The sequence below is a fragment of the Phyllostomus hastatus genome, unplaced genomic scaffold (genome assembly GCF_019186645.2).
Source record: "Phyllostomus hastatus isolate PE091 unplaced genomic scaffold, TTU_PhHast_1.1 phas_contig_1162, whole genome shotgun sequence".
Taxonomy (NCBI): Eukaryota; Metazoa; Chordata; class Mammalia; order Chiroptera; family Phyllostomidae; genus Phyllostomus; species Phyllostomus hastatus.
The window spans coordinates 4,870,051-4,885,157 of NW_025333537.1; the positions used below are offsets into that span (position 1 = coordinate 4,870,051).

General features: G+C 48.2%; 1 protein-coding gene across 2 annotated transcripts in view; it reads left to right on the top strand.

Moving 5' to 3' along the window:
• VSIG10 (V-set and immunoglobulin domain containing 10) overlaps positions 1 to 14,365 on the top strand; it is a 29,248-nt gene extending 14,883 nt beyond the window's left edge. Inside the window, exons 4-9 of one of the 2 annotated variants that reach the window (XM_045845509.1) lie at positions 893 to 1,153; positions 8,285 to 8,578; positions 11,104 to 11,214; positions 11,511 to 11,523; positions 12,983 to 13,215; positions 14,236 to 14,365. In XM_045845509.1, the coding sequence (XP_045701465.1) occupies positions 893 to 1,153; positions 8,285 to 8,578; positions 11,104 to 11,214; positions 11,511 to 11,523; positions 12,983 to 13,215; positions 14,236 to 14,291 (968 nt within the window). In that variant the 3' untranslated portion in view covers positions 14,292 to 14,365. Of the gene's footprint in view, positions 1 to 892; positions 1,154 to 8,284; positions 8,579 to 11,103; positions 11,215 to 11,507; positions 11,524 to 12,982; positions 13,216 to 14,235 lie in introns of both variants that reach the window. The other variant, XM_045845501.1, reaches the window with a different exon arrangement.
• The last annotated feature ends 742 nt before the right edge of the window (positions 14,366 to 15,107 follow it).

Sequence of the window (15,107 nt, forward strand, 5' to 3'; positions counted from 1 at the left end):
TAATGTAAAATCCACATTTATTTCTCTGTGTGTGTATTATGAAAAATGTATGGTAATACACACATATAACGTAGTATGCATATATAATATATGTAAATTTATGTAGAATTATTAACACATGTATTGCATTGGATTTATTGGTTTGTAACTTGTTAAAATTTTGTGTGTTGCCCTGGCTGGTGTGGCTCAGTGAATCGAGTGCTAGCCTGTGAACCAAAGGGTCACCAGTTCGATTCCCAGTCAGGGCACATGCCTGAGTTGCAGGCCAGGTCCCAGTGTGGGGGGGGTGTGAGAGGCAACCACACACTGATGTTTCTCTCCCTCTCTTTCTCCCTCCCTTCCCGTCTCCTTAAAAAATAAGTAAATAAATAAAATCTTTAAAAAAGAATTAAAAAATAAAAATAGATAAAATTTGTGTATTTTTAGTAATACATGGACACAGTAAACGGGAAACACATGGGAGAGTAACACACGTGACAGTGAATAAGTCCCACCTGTGGTGCCCTCTGGGGATCAGAACTGTCCAGGAGAACTTTCTGTGGTGACGGAAATGCCTTATTCTGTGTAGTCAAACACAGTCACCACCGACCACATGTGGTTTCTGAGCACGGGAAATGTGGGTAGTGTGATGGAGAAACTAAATCAACCATTTTATTTTATTTTATCAATCTATACTTCAATAGCCACCCAGTTAGTGAGAAATGCAGAGGTAAGTCAGGCCCATGCCCTCGGAGACCGAACACCCGGCAGAGGAAGCCTGCCTGTTGTCAGTCCCCAGTTTGTGCTGGGAGCTACTTTGAGGTACAGGACCTGGGTGCAGGTTTCTCTGACCTCCTGGTTCTGCAGTCCGTAGTCTGCCATCAAGCCCTCATTGTACGCTGGTGTTTTGCAGCGCCCCCTCTGTCCGACTTGGAGTGCTGGGCTGAAATGTCACCAGGATTGTCCGTGCTGCAGCTCACCTGTCGCTGGGACGGGGGATACCCAGACCCTTACTTGGTGTGGACAGAAGAGCCAGGAGGTGCGGTCGTGGGGACCTCAGGCCTGGGAGTGGAGACGCTGAACCGGTCCCAGCTGTCAGATGGCAAGAAGTTCAAGTGCATTGGGAGCCACATAGTGGGGCCGGAGTCGGGAGCCAGCTGTGTGATTCAGATCCGTGAGTCTGTCTTGCCTTGTCCTGGGGTTGGGGTCCACTCACTGTCTTCTGGGAGAGCCATTTGGAAGAAGGTCTGGGAAAGAAATAGAAGGAAGTCAGAATGAACCAGATTCCTTCCGTTTCTTCCATTCTTTTGCGTTATGTTTCCTTTCAAACTGTGAATGTACTGAACCAAGCTGCTTGGTCCTAATCCAAGCTTTTTTCAGGGATTTTTCCTAAATATTTTATTTATTTATTTTTAGAAAGAGGGGAAAGAAGGGAGAAAGAGAGGGAGAGAAACATCAATGTGTGAGAGAAACTTTGATCAGTTGCCTCTTGCACGCCCCAGCCATGGACTGGCCCACAACCCAGGCCTGTGCCCTGACCGGGAATCAAACCGGCGACCTTTTGGTTCGCAGGCTGGCACTCAGTCCACTGGGCTGCACCAGCCGGGGCCCACTTGACAAATACTAATTAAGCACCTGCTATGCACCAGGCGCAGGGTCTAGGTGCTGGAGGTGGAGCAAAGAAGACACACACTTTTATTTATTAGTTATTTTCTGTTATGTAGCAAATTATCCCCCAAACTTAATGGCTTAAAACAATAAATCACTTATTACCTCACAATTTCTGTGGGCCAGGAATTTAGACAGGGCGCAGTGGGGATGGTTTGTGCTGGTTTCATGATGCCTGGGGTCTTAGCTGCAAGACCCAGCCCGGGGCGGGGGGGGGCTGAACTCTCTGAACTCTGAAGGATTCAATTCCGAGGCGCTCACTGTCGCACCTGGCAAGTAGCTTCCTCTCCAGGTGGGACTCTCCAGGTGGGACTCTGCACGGGGCTCCTTCAGTGCCCTCACAACATGGCGGCTGGCCTCCCCCAGAGCAAGCGATGCAAGGAGGAGGAAGCCAGGTAGATGCTGTCCTTTCTGTGACCCAGCCTCCAAAGTCACGTGGCATCCCTTCTGCCACATTCTGTTCATCAGCAGGGAGTCACTCAGCCTGGCTTCCCTTCCAAGGAGACTGGGGAGAATTAGTCAACACCTAAAAGAAATTTTTTCTTTAAAGATTTTTACCTTTTTTTTTTATATTTTTTTAATAGGAAATATATTTTTAAAGATTTTATTTATTTATTTTTAGAGAGGGAAAGGGAGGGAGAAAGAGAGAGAGAGAGAGAATCAATGTGTGGTTGCTGGGGGTTGTGGCCTGCAGCCCAGGCATGTGCCCTGACTGGGAATCAAACCTGCAATGCTTTGGTTCACAGCCCAAGCTCAATTCACTGAGCTGCGCCAGCCAGGGAGAAATTTTTTTAAAGGCACCCCTTTTTGAAGAGAGGAATGTCAAAGAATTTCTGGACATATTTTTAAAACCATTACTGTTCCTGTTGCATAGAACTTAAATTGTTCTGGGTGGAGTGCAGGTGGGAAGAAGGAAGAAAATGCAAAATACAAAAATAAGGAAGATTCAGACAGAGTAATTCTAAGGAGAATAAAATGGTGTGGGTAAGAGGGTCTGGTACAGGGAGCGTGGCAGGGAGGTCCTTGTGGCAGTAATACAGGGTGGGACAAAAGTAGGCTTACAGTTATGAGTACACAAACACGGAGTTTATTCTTGTATTATCCCATATTCATTGTATTCCATGCGAACAACTGGAGACCTGCTTTTGCCCCACCCTTGAACTGAGACCTCAAGGATGAGAAGCAGTTGCCCAGGTAAAGACCTGTGAGCTGAGTATTAGTGGCAGAGAGGACAGCAAATGCAAAGGTCCTGAGGTGGACACATACTTGGCATTTGAGGGACAAAAAGAAGATCAGTATACCCAGAGCATTGAGCTTGAGGTACCTACGAGGCTAGGTGCATGTGGTAGGCTGAATTTTGTCTCCCAAAAAGATATGTTCAAGTCCTAACCCTGGTACCTATGGATGTGACCGTATTTGGAATAAGGGTCTTTACAGATGTGATTATGGAAAGAAAGGTGAGGTCATACTGGATTAGGGTGGGCTCTGTTCCAGTGACTGGTGTCTTTATAAGGAGACAAAAATTTGGACCCAGACGCACAGGGAGAATGCCAAGGGTTGACGGAGGCAGAGATTAGAGGGATGCGTCCACAAGCCAAGGACTGCCGGTGATTGTTGGCAACCACCAGAAGCTGAGAAAGGGGCGTAGGAGAGTTTCTGCTTCAGGGTCTCTACCAGGAATCAAGCCTGTCCACACCTTGATTTTGGACTTGTAACTTTCTGAACTGCGAAAGACTAAACATATCCGTTGTTTACGCCACACAGTGGGTGGTACTTTGTTACAACAGCCCAGGAAACAAATACGATGGGTAAGCAAGGACCAGACCACGCTGGGTTTTATGGGTCGTGGTGAAATTTTCCTCCCAGTTTATCAGGGCCATCTGCAGAGCTGCGGCGTAGAGAGCTGACGTGCCGGGAAGGGAGCCCGGCCGTGTCAGGAGGTGCTTGTTTTCCTGCTCAAGTGACCTTCAGTGGTAGTCAGCGGACATGCCCCAGGGGTCCCCTCTGCTCCAGGTGGTGTACTTGGCCTTGGGCAACAGGACAGATCGAGACTTGCTTTTCTGGGCTAGAGCAAGAATAAGCAAACTGTGTCCCGTGGGCCAAATTGGCCCAGGTGGGTTTTTTTGCAAGTTTTTAAAAATGAGATATAATTTATGTAAATAACCTTCATTATTTTCAAATGTGTAATCTGGGTTGTTTTTTTTTTTTAAGTATATTCACAGTGGAGTCACCACTATCTAATTCCAGAGCATGTCCATCACCCTGAAAAGAAACCCCGCGTGCATCGGCAGTCACGCTCTCTAGAAAGACTAAGAGAGTTCTCATCTCCCACCGTTGCTCCTGACGTTAAGTGCTATCGTAGAGTTTTTACATTTTCCCTATTTGCTAGTTAAGACATAGCATCATTGACTTAATCTGAGTTTCTCTGATCATTAGCAGGGTTGATAATTTTCATGTGTATTGGCTCCCTATATATCAACGGTGAATTATCTGTTCGCATTTTGTCCATTTTTCTGTTGAGTTGTTCCACCTTTTCTTATTTCGTAAGAGTGCTCTACAGTAACTGTGTTAGTCAATTTCACAGAACTGTCTACGCATGTCATAGATATTTTTCTGGTACATTTACTTCTGAGGTACATTCGTGGCTTCCGTGATAAGCAGTTTCTGATTTCGAAGGAGTCACCTCCGTCCTTCTTACTCTTACAGGTTTCTGTGCTCAGAAGGTCTTTTCCTGTTCGCTGATTATTAACATGTCATGTGTAATCCTTACAATAGCCTGAACATTAGACAGGATGACTCGTAAGTGGCAGATGAAGACACTGTAGGCACTCACTCACCCAAATCACCTAGCCTATAAATGCCTGAGCCCTCACTCAGTCCAGCCTGGCCTGACAGCGGAGCCCCCGACCCCCCTGGAACCACTGCCTCCTGTGGGGTCTCCCTCCGCAGCTAACCCAGCCAATCTTTCTGGGCAGGAGTTAGATCCTCAGCATGCTGTCAGGCACTGTAGAGGCATACAGAATGGTCACCACCAAAGAGAGAGGCCTGAGGAGTGTGGAACAGGGAAACGGCAATGTTGCAGTATTAGTGACATGAACATTTATCGGGTGCAAACTGTAAGGTGCTATGCGCCGTGTTCTCCCCATACAGTGTGTTTGCTCCTCGTAAAAACCCTGAAAGCCAAAAGCTTATATTAGGGCGTGTGTTCGTTTCCTGGGGCTGCCATAACAAAGTTCCACACATTTACTGGCTTAAAACCACAGAAACTTACTTTGTCGTGTTTCTGGAGGCCAGAAGTCTGAAATAAAAGTGTTGGCAAGGCCACACTTCCTGCGAAGGCTCCCGGGGAGAGTTCTTTCTGGCCTCTCCCGGTTTCTGACAGCTCCAGTCATTCCTTGGCTTGCGGCCGCATCGCTCCAGTCTCTTTCTCTGTCTTCACACGGCCTTTCCCTCCCCGTGCGTCTCTCTCCGCTCCTCTCCTCTCGTGAGACGCCCGTCACTGCACGTAGGCCCACCCTAAATCCAAGACGATTTCATGTAGAGATTCTTAGCTAATTAACTACATTTGCAAAGACCTCATCTCCAAGGAAGGTCATAGTCGGGTTCCAGGAGGACATGTATTTGGGGAGGATGCTACTCAGCCTGCTAATGCTGCGTTTTATGGCTGGGAAGCAGAGGCCGTGGACCATCCCCGCCTCATGCGGTTGGGAAGGAGCACACGCATTTCGAGTGGTACGTGGTGCAGACTCCTGAAGTGTGTTCTGGACAGCGAGTCCCCGAAAGTGAACATATGATGGACGGATGCTGAGAGGGCAGGAATGGCAGGGGCAGTTGACAGGTTTTATGTCATTTTTTCCCCCATCCTTCCCATTGTTTTTTATCCTCACCCAAGGATATGTTTATTGATTTTAGAGGCAAAGAGTGGGGGGCGGGGGAGAGAGAGAAGCATCAATCTGTTTCCTCCTGTACACACCCTAGATGTGTGCCCTGACCAGAAATCAAACCTGCAGTCTTTTGGTGTACAGGATGATGCTCCAGCCACCTGAGCCACCCAGCCAGGGCCCCCTTCCCAATTGTATTTGCAGATCTTACCCGAGTCACCATTGCTGTGGCCCCTCAGACTGGGCCGGTGGTTTGAATCTAAAAACAGGGCAGGGCAGAAGTAGGTTTACAGTTGTGAGTACACGAAACACAGAGTGTCTTTGTATAAAAACCTCCTTCTGCCCAGCCCTGCGTGTGCTCAGGCTTAGGAAGTGTTTCTGGAGAAGGGAGCTGGCAGGAAGTTTTCCTGATTCCAGGAGCACAGGCCGCAGGCACAAGAGCCTGGAACCTTCTCCACTCTGACATGGTCCAGTTTCCCTCTCTTCCCTCACGGGCACTCAAGCCCAGCACTTCTCGGTCCTTGGTGTGCGTGCGGGTCACCTGGGGACCTGGTGAATATGCAGGCACACTCGGATGCTCTCGGTTCCGGGCGGGCTCTGCCCTTCTAACCAGTTCCCAGGAAGTGCTGGTGCTGCTGGTCCACAGACCACACTTTGAGTAGCAAGGCCCTTGGGGGAGAGGGTTTCTGGAGCATTATTCCACTCGGGAGGAGTGTTAAGGCATTGAAAGTTAGTGCCGGTGTCCGCCAGAGGGGTGCAGAACGGCATAGCCCCTACAATGATGAAAACTGTTACTTTGGGGGATTCCTGCCTCTCAGATCTCTCCTTAAATGGCAGGTAGACCCTTCAACTGAAGAAAACGACTCAGTTTATGATAGGCTGCAGCATTAGCCTGCCCAGTATACCAAGGCCCCTGTATATGGTCTGCCTCTGGGAGATCGCTGAGGGCCCTGCATCCCCCACCATACCACCCCAACCCCTGAACCCACCCTTGCGCACAACATCATCTTAGGGAAAGCTTTGTTTGATAAATGCCACATCAGCTGGGTGGGTGACTCAGCTCTTTGAGGGGTGAATGCTGTGTTTGTCAAAAGGGTATTTATGTATGTGATCTTTGTTTGGGGGGCTGGGGAGTGCTGGCCAAATTGTTTGGCTTCTAATAAAGGGTGAGGGGGCCATCTCTCAGACTTTGGTTTGGGGGCTGCAAAATACAAACATACTGGGGCTTGTCACTGCTGCTGGCTTTGTGACCCCGAAGGAAATTCTGGTTACCCCCGGACGGGGAAGGTGCAATTTAGCACCATGGTGGGGGACCCCGACCGTGGATCCAAGAAGGGGCGCCACGTGTGCGTCCTGAGCAAGCCCAGGTTTGGGGGGGGTCTCCTTTGTTGACCCGACCTAGAGAGAGAGGCTTTTTGGTCTGCCCCACCCCTTCCCCTTTGCCCCCTTCCCTCGTCCGTCTGCCCAGGACACCAGCAAGAAACCCGAGATTCTCTTTTAGAATGACTGCCCAGGTGAAGGATGTAGTTTCGCTCTCCCATGTGGGAACCAAATATGCCACTCTGTGTTCCTCAGCTGCCAAAAATACGGTCTTAACAACCCCCGAGATGACTTTGTTAACCTTCCCAGGAGTTGTGCATGTTGGGAAACAGCTTCTTGTGCAAAGAAAGGCCAGCCTCACAGCTCCTCGTGTCCTGCTCAGTCAGCCCTCAAGGCCACGGGGACACCCTGTGCCTTTCTAGGACACAGCTGTGGTAGGCAGAATAGTGGTACCCCCGAGGATGCCCATTTCCTAACCATAGACCTTGTAGATATGTTACCTTCTACAGCCAAAGGGACTTGGCAGATGTGATTCAGGGTTTTGAGACGGGGAGGTTATCCTGGATTCTAAAACGGAGGCTGGACGGTCAGACTCAGTAGTGGGTGACGGGACAGCAGTTGCGAAAGGTTGGAGGGATGCACACACGGGGCCACCGGCCAAGGCATGCAGGTGGCTCCCGGAAGCTGAAAACCCAAGGAAACAGATTCTCCCCCAGAGCCTCCAGGAGGAACCAGTTCTGCCAGTACCTTGATCTAAGCCCAAGATCATTCTGGACTTCTGACCTCCAGCACTAGAAAAGGATAGTTCTGTTGTTGTATGCCACTAAGTTTGTAGCAGTTTGTTATAGCAGCAATAGGAAACGAATACGGCTGCCTTATTGTCCCCTCGAACACCCTTGTCAGGCTCGTTTTTTAAACATCATCATTGTGGTTGTTATACATAGAAGCCTACAGTGTAGCCGTAAGAATCGTGATCTATAAAAGCTCAACTGTTTGGGTTCCAGTTTTACATAGGCTAACCAGATGACCTTGGCTGACCTGAGACTTTCCCTCTTTTAGCATTGAAGGCCCCGTGTCCCAGGAACCCCCTTCGTCTTTGGCAAACCAGCATAGCTGGTTGCCCTAAATCCCAGCTGCATCGCTTGTTTAATTGTGTGACTTTAAGCAGGTTACTTTAACTTTCTCGTCTGCAAAGTGGAAATAATGGCAGGCTTGTTGTGAGAACTGATTGGGTTAATGTGTATAAATAACAGTGCCTAGCCCATAGCGGGTGCTCAGTACATGTTAGCTTTTATTGTTGTATAAGACCAGGTGTGGGACAGGAGCTCCTGGAGTTGCTTCATTAGGAAGGGAATAATATTTTTGAAAACCTTAGGCCAAGGCTTCAGTCTTCACAAGCATGTGTCTCTCTTTACTTTCTTTCCCCTGATCCCCAGGGAGCCCCTCCCTTCTCTCGGAGCCCATGAAGACCTGCTTCGTGGGGAGCAATGTGACACTCACCTGCCACGTGTCTGGAGCTTACCCTCCTGCAAAGATCCTGTGGCTGAGGAACCTCACCCAGCCTGAGGTGGTCATCCAGCCCAACAGCCACTACCTCATCACCCATAACGGCCCGAGCTCCACCCTGACCATCCAGAACTGCTCCCAGGACCTGGATGAGGGCTACTACGTCTGCCGGGCTGAGAACCCCGTGGGGGTGAGGGAAGTGGACATCTGGCTGAGCGTCAAAGGTGAGTGACACGAGTGGCTCCAGATGAGGAGTCTGAGAGCTTCATGGGATGTGGTACCAGCACGGGGACGCGTAGTGTTTCCCTGCATGTGGGAGAAGGCGTATCTGCTTGCTTGTGGCTTGACAGGATGGATGGGAAAATTAATGTCTAGTCCTAAATCTTTCATGTTTGCATAGGGATAAAAACTTCTTAATATCTGTAATATACTAGAGAATATCAGTTTGTATATGAAAAACGTATATAAGCCCTGGCTGGTGTAGCTCAGTGGATTGAGCGTGGGCTGCTAACCAAAGTGCCGCAGGTTCGATTCCCAGTCAGGGCACATGCTTGGGTTGCAGGCCATGACCCCCAGCAACTGCACATTGATGTTTCTCTCACTCTCTCTTTCTCCCTCCCTTCTCTCTCTAAAAATAAATAACTAAAATCTTTTAAAAAAGTACATAAATACAAAATATATAAAAATTAAAAACACAGAATGTAAGTTGTGAAGCATAATAGCAAAATGAAGATCTAAGAAACTACATCATACTAAAAATGTGGAACAGGGTCACTGTTGCTAAAGTTACCTGTATGTATTTGGCCAGATTTAGAAAACAGCCTCAAAACTAATAGAATGGGATACCCACTTAAATTTTCATTTCAGAAAAACAAAGAATAATTTTAAGTAGTATAAGTATCTCCCAAATATTGCACAAGGCATACATACTTACTCTAAAAAATTGTTGTTTTATCAAAATCCAGATCTAACTGGGTATCCTGTACTTTATCTTGTAACTCTACCTGTAGACCCCTTTTTAGTCTCCTAAAAAAAGGTAACCACTATCCTGAATTTCATGTTTTAGTTAAGAAAAAAAATTGCTACATATGTACCTGTTGAAATAATATGTTGTTCTTTATTTTTGTTTGAGGGTTTTTTAAAAGATTTTATTTATTTATTTTTAGAGAGGGAAGGGAGGGAGAGAGAGAGAAATATCAATGTGGGGATGCTGGGGGTCATGGCCTGCAACCCAGGCATGTGCCCTGACTGGGAACTGAACGTGCAACACTTTGGTTCGCAGCCCGTACTGAATCCACTGAGCTACACCAGCCAGGGCTGTTTCTGAGTTTTAAAAAAAGGGTGATTACCGTACAAATGTAGTCTCTTGAGACTTGCTTTTTTTACCCCACACTTTGTTTCTTGGAGTTATTCATACGGATGTGCACAATTATACTTTGTACCTCTTCACCGCTGTATAACTTTCCTTTGTGTCACTCACTATTACGCAACGAAGTGACTGATTTTCCTGCTGATGGATGGTTTCCAATTGTTTTGTTTTTTGTTTTGATGGACAAACAGTGTTGCTATGAAAATATTTTACCCAACCCCTGTGTGTACATACACCCAAGGTCCCCGGGCAAGTATTTCTCTTAAGATATGTACAAGGAGAGTAGAAATGAAGTGTCATGGGGTATGTGCATTTTTACCTTATGGGATAACTAACTAAACTGTCTTACAAAGTGATTATACCCATTTCCATTCACAACAGCAGTATGGGAGGGTCCTTGTTCTGCTTCTTCATGAGCAGGCTTTGTGATCCGATGCAAAATGGAACCTCATCACGGTTCTGATTTGAATTTCTCTGATTACTCAGAAGGTTGAGCATTATTTCATGTTTATTTGCTGTTTGTATTTCTTCAGTGAAATTCATACATACTTGTATCTTTTGATGTCTTACTCTTTCTTATAGATATGTAAGCATTCTTTAGAAATTCTGCATACTGATTCCTTATTAGCTTTATGTTGCAAATATCTTCTTTTAGTTCCTTGTTTGTCTTTTTCCCTTTCATGTTGTCCTTCAATTAGCAACCAGTCTTACTTTAATGTGCTTGATTTTATGAATTTCTTTTTATACCATTGGCAATTTTTGTCTTAGAAGTCCTTCACTGTCCCGTATTCACAAAGATATTAAATGTTTTGATGTTTTGCCTCTCACAGTGAAATCTTTAATCCATCTAGAGTTGATTTTTGTGAATGGTGTGAGGTCAGGATCAAATTCCCACCCCCCTGCACGCCCCCCAATTTGGATAACCATTTATTCTAGCACCATTTCTCATATACTTCCTCTCTTGACTCACTAATCTGTCATGTATCAAGTTTCCTTTTATGTGTGGGCCTGTTACTGGATTCTCCATTCTCTTCCACTGGTCACTGTTTATTGAGGCACCAGTAACTCACACTTAATTACTATGCTCTTATAAACACTCTGATATGTGGTAGACACATGGAGATTTTAACTTTCCACTGTTCTTTTATATCGCATGCTTGACTTGATTCCCACCAGCTGTTCCAGGTAGGGAGATGAGGTGTTTGTCCTGCTACACAGAGAGGTCATACGCCTTGCCCAACATCATGAAACCAAGATAAGGCTGGGACCCAGGCCACGGAGGGGAGGCCTGGTTCTCAACGGGCAGGGGGTGGGGGGTACTACTCTCATTGCTGCGTGTGTGTCAGGTGGAACAGCCAACGGTGTGATTTGTCTTTGCAGAACCTTTAAACATCGTGGGAATTGTGGGAACCATCGTGAGCCTCCTCCTGCTGGGAGTGGCCATTATCTCAGGGCTCATGTTGTATTACAGCCCTGTGTTCTGCTGGAAACGTAAGGGCGTCTTGGGTCCTTCGGCTTCTCTTCCAGGCTTTTTGCCAGGGTGTGGTGGGGGGGAGGCGGCCCCTGTGTGGCTCCCACCTGAAGCCCCTTCTATAGGCTGCTTCCTTGGGTCCAGGTGGGCGATAATGAAGCCCCTCAGTACCATCCAGAGCACCCTGTCCCCTCTCGTGTTGGGTCAGTTTTCTCATTGTCCTTTCTTTCGTAGATGTCAGATTGATTAAAAACTTTTGGGAGGGTAACGTCGATGTTATTTGAGACTGATTTTTTTTTCTTTCTCTCTTTAGTAGGAAACACTATCAGGTGAGTGTTCCCTAGACTCAAGTCAAAATACCTTCTCCATGATCTGTCTTCACTGCTGTTTTGTTTCCTTTCATAAGAACCCTAATAGTCTCTAATCTTGAGGACCACCCAGTGCCTGCACTGGGCTGGGGGCTTCATTAGGCCTTTATCATTGTAAACTCATAAAATCTGCGTTTTCAGGGAGATCGAGGCTCAGTAGTTTCCACAGTCTCATCCAGGAAGCAGAGGGCGGTGCTTGCATTCAGACCTAGATCTGACCGGTTCCAAAGTTCACATTCCTTTTGCAGTGCTAGACCTCAGGGTGGGGCACGTCGCTGGGCTGTCATTGAGGCACAAAGCCCAGGTATTCGTGCATTTATTTTACCTCATTTTCTCGAAAGAGCTAAAAGGAAGAGTAAGTCATATTCTTACCGCATGTTTGGAAAGACTAGTTTGAGCATGCCTTGAAGCCCTTCCTGGTAGGAAACCTCAGTAGGGGGGCAAAGTAACTAAACGGAACTTGGGTGTTTTATTCCATACGGAGATTCTGAGTGGGAGCAAAGAGCTCTTCTGTGTTTTTCTTTACTCGTTAGTAACTGTGGGATATTACTGTTCTCAGAACACCATTCATAATGAGGGGATATGGTTGTTTGGGGACCTTTTTTTCCCCATGGGAACAGTGTTACCTTTGCTGCCACACACCCGAGGGCCATTGCCCCGGTGAGTCCGTCATTTCCCAGGTGTGTTTCTCCCAGGAGGTAGCAGTGAGGCATAGTGGGAAAAGGCTTCGGAATGAGTGGACCTAGATTCAAATTGCAGCTCTGTCATTCCCAAGCCCTTTGCTCATGGAAGATCCCTGACCTTCTGGGAGCTTCTGTCTCCTCATCTTTTCCCAGAGGGAGACTGTGGGGATGAAATGAGAGTGTAAAGCTCCCAGGGCTGTGACTGGCCTGTGGTATGCGTTCCTCTTTCCTCCAGAAATGTCCGACTGGGTAGACAAAACCAGCAGTGAGCTCAGAGCAATTCAGTGCCGAACAGCTGGGCATGGACTCCAAATGCAACGATAGTTCAGGGCTTCGGGGGCCAGGAGAGGACTTTGGGCCTTGAGTAATGAGCAGGAGGAGACATTTCAGTTAGTGGAGCAGAGATAAGGGCGTTTCAGAAAATGCCCCTTGTGTACATGCTGCGAGGGGGACTAAGATGTCAGAGGCCTGGGACAATGAGGTCACCCTCCGGAGGAGCAGGACAAGAATAAAACTCACCCAGAAGAAGATAAGATTATCTGTAGCACTCTGTGACTGTGTCTCTTCGAGAGGTGACAGTCGCACTGTCACGTCATGACTTAGCCAAGTTGAATGCAGGAAGAGTGTTTCGTGTCACCAGAGGGGTTGCAAAGAGCCGAGTGGTTCCCATTCTGCCAGGGCTGATGTTGGCAAAAACAGGGCCTCTCCCTGACTATTTCTCCCCCTTTGGCAATTAGGGGACAAGACATGGCTGATGTCATGGTTTTGGTGGATGAGGAAGAGGAAGAGGTGGAGGAGGAGGAAGAATATGCTGCAGGACAGGAGGAGGAGGATGAGGAGGAGGAGGAAGCAGCAGCTGACAGGGAGGAATTGCCAAAAGAAATACCCAAGCACGTCCACATTCACAGAGTGACCGCACTGGTGAATGGGAACATAGACTGGATGGCCAATGGACTCCAGGCTCTGCAAGGTGAGCCCTCCGCCACCCCACACCTTTGTTTAAAAATGTTGTTTATTTTTAGAGAGAGGTAAAGGGAGGGGGAAAGAGAGGGAGAGAAACATCGATGTGCAAGAGAAACATGGATCTGGATCGGTTGTCTCTCACACGCCCCCCAAGCGGGGACCTGACCCACAACCCAACCATGTGCCCTAACCAGGAATTGAACTGGCAGCCTCTTGGTCGGTGGGATGAGGCCCAACCCACTGAGCCACACCAGGCAGGGTGAGCTCTATTTCCTTAAAAGCACTCCTGCTAGGGTGTGGGGAGATTCCCAGTAGGAAATCTCTACGTGCTTCCTCAAAGGCTGGGGAAGATAGTTAATCTGGAACCTGAGGTTCTTTTACCAACTGCCAGCGCAGTGATGAAACTGACGTTTACCCAGTGCCTGCTCCAGGAAAGGCCCAGTGTCGGCATTACTGGGGAACAGAAGAGACAGACAGAACATCCGATGCACAGGGAGCTTCAGGAGACCGGGCGGAGTGGGCAGACTGAAAGATGTGGGGGAAACAAAAACGGAGGCAAGATTTAACCCGCACTTTGAGAGAGCGGCAGAGGAGCTGTCACAAGGAGTTTGATTCATTGCCCGATGAGTGATGGGTTTAAAAATCACAGGACCTCAGGAGAAGGACAAGAACTTGAGGGGGGTGCGTTGGTCAGGAGAAGCCTAGTGGAAGAAGTGGGGTGTGAGGCAAGTCTTTGAGGACAGTCGAGCCTGAATAAGCCCGAAGGAGAGAGCGGGCGGGCGTTCCAGGTGAGCAGAATGGCCTGAGCAGGAGGAGGGGGGACGGTGTCAAACATGCCGAGAGGATGTTGGGTGGAAGGAGCAGGTGGAAAGGGAATGTACACCCTGTCTCCCCTGATCCTCCGGGAAACCCGATTCCGAGGCTCGCCATTGAGGGACTAGAAACGAAGGGGACTGAAGACGGATGGAAACAGGGTCGCCTCTATCGCCGTCACTCAGAGTCAGGTCTGCCTCTCCCTCCTGTGCAGACGACAGCGGTGAGCAGCAGAGCGACCTCGCTCAAGAAGAAGACAGGCCAGTCTGAAGGAAAGAGACGTCCTCCGTGGTCCTGTCTTACGAGCTCGGGAAGCTGCAGCGAAGAGGAGCTTTTCATTCGCCTTTGATGTGATTTGCACCCCTGCCTGAGGGCTTAAAACGGTTTGGGGCTCTCGGCAAACACGCACGCACAAACACACACACACTTTTTTCTTTCCATTTTTAAAAAAATTGGTTTGATTTGTTGTACCTTTTTAAAATGATGTTAGAAAGCTTTGGGAACCGGCAGCGTGGGGGGTGGGGAAAAGCTGCCTTTGGCATCTAAGGTGCCCTTTTGCGCTATGACCCCTGGCGCTATCCAGGTTGACTGATGCTGATTTGGGGGGAGCAGGAGTGGGAGGGGGCACTTGGCCTCAGTGCCCTTTGCCATTAAAGGTCGGTAACCAGCTTACCTCAGCACACAAGGGTATGGTGTGGGGTGATAGGGACACTTCCTTGATCACTGCCCAGGTGAGTCAAGGAACCGGGTAAATGTCAGCGCACTGGAAAAGGGGAGGAGGGGTCGCCTGCTGATGCTAGTCAGAGGGAAGCCGTGGGGTTCAGGTTTTTGGAGTGGAAGCGTCCAGACTTGAATCTGGGCCTTGCTACTTGTTTCTAGGGCTTGGGTGGGTTGCTTTACCTCTCTCCCCTGGGCCTCAATTTCCTCATCCATAAAATAGCTGAAGTCGCAGCTGCCTTACAGGGTTATGGTGAGGACTTTGAGACGTGAAAGTGCCTAGGAGGTGCTCCATAGGTGGTCGTTACCTTCTGCGCCTTCCCTAAGCGGAAGAAAAAATGTCCTTTGTAAGCTGTGAGCTGCTGCCTG